General features: G+C 38.3%; 1 protein-coding gene across 1 annotated transcript; it reads right to left on the bottom strand.

Annotated features, from left to right (window-relative positions):
* Positions 1-1,361: 1,361 nt before the first annotated feature.
* On the bottom strand, positions 1,362-8,489 carry LOC144446938 (homeobox protein EMX2-like). Its single transcript, XM_078136783.1, has 3 exons — positions 7,932-8,489; positions 6,145-6,326; positions 1,362-1,601 (listed from the first exon to the last, which is right to left on the bottom strand). The coding sequence occupies exons 1-3, from the start codon at positions 8,368-8,370 to the stop codon at positions 1,362-1,364; spliced, it is 861 nt and encodes a 286-aa protein (XP_077992909.1). The 5' UTR covers positions 8,371-8,489.
* Positions 8,490-8,708: the final 219 nt, after the last annotated feature.

The following is an 8,708-nucleotide window of genomic DNA, read 5'->3' as shown; positions in this document are numbered from 1 at the left end:
TTAAACAACAAATAAATCAGGGGTATTTTAAGCTCAGTGAAATTTCCCCGAGCTTTATTGGTTCGTATAGTGAATCAACATCATTTGCACTACCCCTTTGTTTCTTTTACAATATTTACAGTCTTTCCCGAAATTGCACCACGACATTTAGGACAAAAAATTAGACGGGATTTTACTCGACTCATTTCCCGCCAAATGCACCATAAATTTGGTTGTCTGGCTGTACTACGTAACTACGACCTTTGGCGAATTGAAGTGAGCGAAATTACGACCTGAAGCTTCAATATATCACGCTCTGTATGTATAAAGTACTGTCAACCTCTGGCTGGGCCATCAATTAAATGGTCCATCATTGAAACTACCTTTTTTCATAATATGTCATTTTTCTGAAAAGTGATTTCGTCAACTCCCTCCATAACAATAAGAGAAAGAAATATATATCCAAAATAAATTGAGGTAACAGATGCGTAACCTATATATTGATGAATCGAAGTACAGAATCTGCCCAGTACTACAATGCAAAATTTATGTGAAATTTGGAACGTAGAGATATTTTTTATTTTTTGAAAGGAAAATCATAAAATTATTCTTTTCAAATCAGATTTCGTTTTTCTATCATTTCATTTATATCGTGCAAATGGAGGCAAGGCGAGGCTTCATCATTAAGTTAATTTCATCAATTAATCCGAGTGTTCGATCCAAAAATTACTTCGTTATATACTGTAAGGTGTAAAAAATACTACAGTGAATGAAACCAAATCATTATGGCTTTTCGCAATCAATGATTATGCTACTTTGCTTATTTCAAAAAGAGAAGCGGATGTTACAGTAATCATTACATTGCCTAAAAGGCGGAAATGAAAACTTGGCCAGTTTGGCACTGAAATTGTACCTGTATATATCATAACCAACACTTTGCATTGTTCCCAAGGGGTCTCGGTATTACAAGCATTCATGCTATCCACTCTCCCTGCTAAACAGACATATTGATTTTTCTTTTTCAAGTGGGAATCGCATACTCTGCGAGTTAATTTACACGCCTACCATGTATTCAAAATTTATTTGGTAACGGACAGCAATATCGCTATTTGTATTTAAAGTCTCTTAGTCTCTAGTTTATAAATGGTAACTTCTCTGTCGGACTTCGCGGCATGACCCCGGATTCACCCAGTATATTTCTGGGCCAATACAGTCACTGAGTGAGTGTTTTAGACTTTCATATACGTCTGTGCTAAGTACACTGATATCGTTCTGCTGGGCGACTTTCTCCGATTTGACGGACACAGCTATAGCTGCAGCATTTGTGTCAGTCGTTGCACATATACGTTCTTTAGAGTCATAATTTCAGAACATATTTTTAGCTACGAATCTTCAATGTCTGCATCAAAATCGTTGATATCGTCTTCGTCTTCCGACGAGTCTTCCAGTGGTGAGAGGTGTGAAGGCGACATGTCGCCGCTCGTTGTGCCGTCGACTTGCCGTGTTTCCAGCCTCCACCTATCGACGTGGTGTGATGTTTTTTTGTCGTCCTCGACTTTCACTTCCTCTTCGGCCTTTATCCTTTTGTATTTTGTTCTTCTGTTTTGAAACCAAACTTTTACCTGAAGGAAAGCAAAAGAATGTATTCCTATTAGATTCTCAAGAATGACAGAAATAAAGAAAAAAATTCGAATATTTACATACTAAACTTCTGTTCATATGTATGTATTTCGTATCGGTGGTTAGAAGAAACCGTCCAAGACAACAAACTATAACAACTAGCGCAATACTTGTTTTAAATTTCAAATGTACTTCTGGAAAGAAGAGTGATAGATTTGAAACATTTGAACAAATCTTCACCCTAGGTGGCCATTTTTCACCGCGTTCGAAAGTTGGATTTGTTTTTGTCGATATAACAATTGTTCACCCTTTTGTGATCGATGTTGCGAACTGTGGGTGTTCGTTGAGATGTGTCTTTATTTAATAATGTAAGCGACACAACAACAACAAGACATTGTTCAGATTTCTGTCTATAATTTATTATCATTGTGAGAATTATCTCACAGTATTTACTATGTGTATGTATGTATGTATGTATGTATGTATGTATGTATGTATGTATGTATGTATGTATGTATGTATGTATGTATGTATGTATGTATGTATGTATGTATGTATGTATGTATGTGTGTGTGTGTATGTGTGTGTGTATGTATGTATGTATGTATGTATGTATGTATGTATGTATGTATGTGTGTGTGTGTGTATGTATGTATGTATGTATGTATGTATGTGTGTATGTGTGTATATATATATGGATGGATGGATGGATGTGTGTGTCTAAGTCTGTCTGTCTGTCTGTCTGTCTGTCTGTCTGTCTGTCTGTCTGTCTGTCTGTCTGTCTGTCTAGCAGAAAAAAACAGCATTCAAACTTCAGGACGAGCTCTAAGAGAATCATTCATATGACATATGAAAACATATAAACATGTACAAGTTCTGATCTGGTGAGAAAAACAAAACATGGTTATGTTCCATAAATTGTGTTTATATTGTCTTTATGTACATTGCATATAGCGAAGTTAAAGTCAGCGAAATAGTACGTAGTAAACACGCTCTTAGGCTGTGGTTTTATGGTGTTTAACCATGAAAATGCCAACGTAAGGCACTTCTCCAAAATTACAATTGCGTTCTGGCGTTACAGATGACAATTTGACGAAGGTCGCACACCCAGTACAAGTATTCATTTTATGTGTGACTTCTGCCAGAAGCCGGTTTATATCCCTGACATCGACTCATCTCTGTTTAGCTTTGCTTGTCGTTAAAAAGGTAGTTTCAACGGTTCTAAAACGGTCTTTAACACGATTTGTTGATATGTGTTACACTCTCTACAATCTTCATTTCACCCTATAATATCAACGTAAACACAATTAAGAGGACATCGAATAGACTGTGGAATTTACAGCCGGGTCAGGTTGCCCATCGTAGTCAGAGTTTCCCTGTGTCGGACAGCACTGTGTTGACATTCGTGACGTCAGACCATCGCCCCCGTGTCATGAAAGTTAGGCTGTACGCACTTTTTAGCAAAAACAATCACACATTTAACGATCAATGTCAACGATCATTTATTACATATATACATGGTCATATACACACAATTCGTTCCACTATTCCAAACGACCTAACCAAACACTAACAAGAGACCGAACGCTGAAGGAAATTGCTTCCAAGTGCGCGTTAGTCTTTCGCCGACACTTCTGTTCAATAATATCCGATCATTTCGACGTCACCCAATTTCGATGTAGACTATATTGTAGCTATAATTTTCTTGCTGTTTTAAGATTTCAAATCTTTGAAAATAGTAACTCATACGTATAATAAAAGAGAGATACAAGAAATGTCGAGACATTTGCCATGAGGTTTTTAGTTATGTTAATTTCAAGACAAAGTCAACGATACTCAGCTTAGTTTCAACAATTTCGAACAAAGCTAGAATTGTGATACATAAAGTCGATCAGGAACTACACTGTTATTATTTTTCTCATTTAAACTAAGAACTGATTTTCTTTCATCATTGCTCGTAAAAACATGTCCACAGTCGCTCCAGGACGAAACTTTCTGATTCGTCAAACTTGACCCCCTCATCAAAGAGAATGATTGGTTCATAAAGACCTTGATGTTTTTGGCCCTGAATTCCATTGCAAGGAATTAAAAAAAGAAAACAGAAGTCGACTCGACGTAGTTGTTATGGAGAAGGAATGCGAGAGCTATCGTGTACGTCTTTATCAACAAATTAACAGTAACAAACCGTGACACGTCGTTGCGCCGTGATGAATCGGCACACATATATCAACGGCTTTCAAATGCCTGTTAAAATACATATGTGTGGTCGAACTCAACAAGTCTCCTTGATGCTAGCCATTGAGGTAAATTAGTTGAAAATGAGACCGATAAATCAACTTGTTTCCTGCCACAAAGTATTAAAGCCTGGAACTTGTCCAGGGATTTTCCATTCAATCACATATGCGACGACAAATTGCGACCGCGGATCACGGTTTCGGCTAATCGTATCTGATGTTGGAGTCTAAATTCTACACAATGGTCGACGCTGTACGTCGCTTCGTACTTAAAATGATGAAGTGCGTTACTCGAAATAGTATATTAGTTCGCAATAAATAGTTTTGTATGTGTGTGAAAAAGATCAAAATTCGTGTCTTCGGTCATTAACTGAATTGTTAAGCTAACACAATACATGTTTGGTAAGTTCCACGCTTACCGTGACCGCTGAAATGTTGTGAGCTCAGTCGAAACATTTCGCGGAACAATAATTCATAGAGTATTCGATTGAAAATTCACACTTGTAAAACACTTTTGAAACTCAAAATCTAAATTTATTTCTTGCAGTAATCGTAGCAATTACATAGATTAAGAAGCCATGTGATATTCGATATCGGTAGTTCTGGTGGCGCGTTGAGTGGTGCGGAATTCAAAGTGATATTTCAGCGTTCTTTATAATACTCAACGCCAGAATATCCGCTCTTTGTCACCTTTAGCTGAGTGCTGGATCGTTGTCGCGTTATAATTAATTAATTGGTACATTATTTTGTTGTTATTGCGTGTTGACATGGACACTACGCATCTACTAAAAGCTTTTAAATGAAACTATTACAATACCGTTCTACGCGCATGTCCTCCAAGTATTCAAACTGGGGACAGTACTAAGTACGAGAAATGACGAAAATAGTTTTTTTTTGTTTTGTTCCAACAAAGCTCGTGGTATCTTTCTCCAATATCCGCAGTCGGTCCACTAATTTTCTTTTTAAAGTTAATTACTTCTGATAGAGTGATTTCCTTTCACTTTAAGAGCGGTTTTGTTTTCATGGGTTGTCTTGCCTTGTGGTGAAAAACAGGCGATGCTTTAATAGTCAAGTTTTAGGTTGATTACTGAGGCTTTTTTTTCTTTCGATTAATACGACTGCCGGGTAAGGTTTATGCTACAACTGTAATACACCAACTTCTCCCGGTATGTCGCCGCCATTGTAATATGTTTGATTTCACTTTTTAAAGGCTATTAAGTCTTTCAATGGGGTCGTAATTTTGTAACTCTTCAAAAAGATGTCGGTTTTTCCCACCTTAAAAATAGCAGCACAATGTGCACGGGTTTAGCAGTGAGGAAAGTCGCCTTGAATGGCGTACAGTAACTGTAAATGATTGCCATATTACTGGTTAACGTAAATTCCGAGTGAAAATTTTTCAGAAATTGACAAGTGTTGTCTGTTTCAGAAATGTATTTGTGTGACGTAACTGGTTGTGATGAATCGTTTTCAGTTAAATTATTCATCATGTTTAACCAGGTGAAATCAACGGAAGAGCCATTTTGTGTCCGCGGCACCTGTATAAAGCTAGAACGAGCTGACCGTGTCAACAACTCAATCTACAGCCACCGAAACGTAAACTGTAAACAGCACTAAACCATGTCATACCACAAAAATGGAAAATATTTGTTTTAAATCAGAAATAAAAAGTTCCGTGGGAAAAAGAAATGCCACCATGGTGCTGTTGTGGGAAATTGACTCAGACGCGGGTTAACAAATCCTAAACAGCAAATAAGCTTACCAGTTTTACCATTGTATTCACTAGAAATCACACAGTGTATACAACTCGGCAAACCTGACAATCGACCCCATATTTTTTTTCTTTCTGAATCGAATTTTTCTTTACAATGAGTCTGTTTTTGAATTATCAGATTATCCAATCGCCTTTCGAGCGAGTATAGACACTATTGTATCTAGCCGTGAACATGCTCGCATATACACAGTCTGGCGAAATTACAAACTTTTCTCGTATGATATTCAAGTCCAATTCACACCCCAATATCCACTTTTAATTAGTATGTGTGACAAATACGTCCATTGAAAGAGAAATAATTTAATTCGTGAGTGTGGATAAATTAGGATGTAGGTGTCTATGAGGTGTCAACTATTGGAATATTTAGGGTAAATACTTACGCACTTTAGATTGAATTAAGTTTTGGGTAATTGATGTTCTTTTACATTCATCAAGACTGAGTTACCACTTTGGTGTCACCAACTACCATAGATTATCACCCAAAGTACTTCATAGTTTAGACAAGACTTGTCAACTATTGTAATTTACACGAGGACCTACCTGTGTTTCTGTCAGATTCAGACTCGATGCAAGCTGTTTCCGCTCAGCTCCGACGACGTAGTGATTCTTTTCAAATGCGTGCTCTAGCCTGAGGAGCTGAGACGGCGAGAACGCCGTTCGTATTCTCTTGGGTTTCCTGAAAGGGTTCTGGAGAAGAAGTCCGCCATTGACCGGGTCGCCACCTATAAGCAGAGAAAGACAACAAAACTGGTGACACACTGAATGTTGTGAAGCGTTTACAAAATATAGATTAAGTTTGGAGTAAATCAACTTTACCAACTTGAAGAGTGTGTTTGGTGCTGATAAGTAGGCTAAATAATACCTCTAACGTGGTCAAACTCTTGACACGGGGGCAAAGTGTCGCATACTTTTGATAGCTACTTGAGAAAGAAACACCGGTAAGCAAGTTGACGAAATAGCACGTCAGACGATTTTCTTTAGGTGATCCTTCACTAGTGTTACAGTAACAACATAAATATACCTTAACAGGATTTTGTTTCGGGAATTAATCTATCGAAACTTGACATATATTATTGTTCTTTTCTTCTCTTCCGACGCTACAATTAAAAGTGCCCCCGGTTGTTGATTTTTCAACATAGTTTCTTGTCATCATGCAATGACCTGTCCTTTTATCAAGCAAATCGCTTAGAAGTTAGTTGTCGTTTCAGATGGTTGTACGCACTGTTTGCAGTTAGCGTCGTCGTGATTTTCATGTCCCGGGTAGTCAGTCGATGCAGTGTAATGTCTAACTGTTTAGTTGGAAAGTTAGGGTAATCGTACGCATATCATTGATAATTTCAGCTAAAGTGTCCCAGACTACGATACCAAAAACTGTCATCAACATGTTTATTACTTCAATTATCAGACAAAGCAAAAGATTACTGTTTCCAAGTCCTTTCCTTGATTACCCCTATTACATCTTTTGTTTTTTAAACAATTTTCGGATTTCACTTCGTGTGGGTAACCCTTGTCTACGCAGGACTACGAACTGAAGGTATTTTTGTGGCAATATTTACTCAGACTATTTTGCAAGCAAAGTCATTCAATAATATGACGTACCATGGGAAAATTGCAGCGGTAATCGGGAGCAAATTTTTTTTCGTATGATGTAATTTGTATTTTTCCCACGTGGAGAATATCGGAGGAATTTGCACCCGGTAAAATTAAACAGAAAATGAGATAAATGTGTATGAATACGTTTTTGTAGGCGTAATGCTGTTGGCACTCCATACAGTACTACAGAACCGTTTCCACAACGTAAGCCCTTGGAAAGTTTACATATAAATTTCAGTGTTTTGATTGTGTGGAATTAGTATGTGATGACTTTGAATAAATACATTGTAAACCCTTCACCGTGTTAGTTCTTGGTAAACACAAAGTGGAGAGCTCTTCCACGGTGTTCTAGAGTTTCCAATTTTGCTCAAATCTCGTATTTCTGGACAACATGAGACCTAACGTTTGATAACTTTATCAGGCCGTCTGAAATGTGACATACTAATCTCTGACTATAATTCTTATGTCGACTTACTTTCAGAGAATTTATGTGTCGATTACACAATTTCGAATCTTCTTCAAGAACTAGTATTATTTGTTATTTAGTTTGTCAGGGTTATACTTGCTACCGTTAGAGACTTGTGTCCTTGTTTTGAATAAGACTATTCAACTGTTTGATTGGAGACTGGTGCAGTTCACTGTTATGGGCGAAAGTGTTACAGGCATGTGCTTGTTCAATACACGAGAAACCGGTGTGACCTCGTGACGAATAACTTTTTTTTTCTAGTACTCACCTGGAAATCGTGGACCCAGGAATCTTGATCTGGAAAGAAACCAAGGGTACAATCCAAGTGATTCTCTATGGTGATTAAAAAGAGGTGGCAGGGTATGATGAGCTGTCGGATGATGAGGGGGTGACGAGTGTCCAATACCGAACGGTGGTGGTAGTGATAGCGAGTGACTATCGTGGTGAAAAGCTGCATCGGTGTATAAACTTTTCATTGTGTGCAGGGTACTGAGGTAGGGGGACGTTGGAGTGGCCGCCGCCGCTGCAGCACTGAGGCATGACGCAGCACCACACGTAGCGTAAGGTTTGATTGTAGCCGCTGCTAAAGAAGTTGCGGGTGAGGTGCTCGAATCCCTTGAAAAGTCCTTTCCTACTAACGATTCAATACTAAAGCAACTGGGCTTGGATTGGAACATGGTTTCTCGAGTACACGGTATAGTGGCCATTAAGATATACGACTGACCGGCCCAAGTGTGAAGTTTGCTAAAAATAAACAGTGATGTCGTTTGAACTACGTAAATCTGAGGCCTGTTCTTCGGATATCCTATTTGGAAGGGTGGTCAACACTGCATGTACTGCATATGCGTATGGCAGTCCCGAATCACGATCTGGCCCTATGCTCGCCCATCTCCTCTAATTAGTTAGACTATTTGGTAAAATGCGCGTGTTGGCGCTGTTCTAATTGAGCGCTGATTGGTCGCAATGAAGTGTAACTGTCAATACGGAAACGAGATTAGTAGGCTGGTTAGTAATAGAGAGCACCACTATGTTACTGCTTTGCTGT

This window comes from Glandiceps talaboti, chromosome 15 (genome assembly GCF_964340395.1).
Source record: "Glandiceps talaboti chromosome 15, keGlaTala1.1, whole genome shotgun sequence".
Lineage (NCBI taxonomy): Eukaryota > Metazoa > Hemichordata > Enteropneusta > Spengelidae > Glandiceps > Glandiceps talaboti.
The sequence above is the reverse complement of the archived record's forward strand: the minus strand, read 5'-3'. Positions and strand labels throughout refer to the sequence as shown.

Coding starts and splice junctions, on each gene's coding strand:
- LOC144446938 (XM_078136783.1), bottom strand. CDS start 8,370: ATGGCCACTATACCGTGTACTCGAGAAACCATGTTCCAATCCAAGCCC. Junction 6,327..7,931: donor CCTGGGTCCACGATTTCCAG/GTGAGTACTAGA, acceptor CTCTGCTTATAG/GTGGCGACCCGGTCAATGGC. Junction 1,602..6,144: donor TGAATCTGACAGAAACACAG/GTAGGTCCTCGT, acceptor GCTTTCCTTCAG/GTAAAAGTTTGGTTTCAAAA.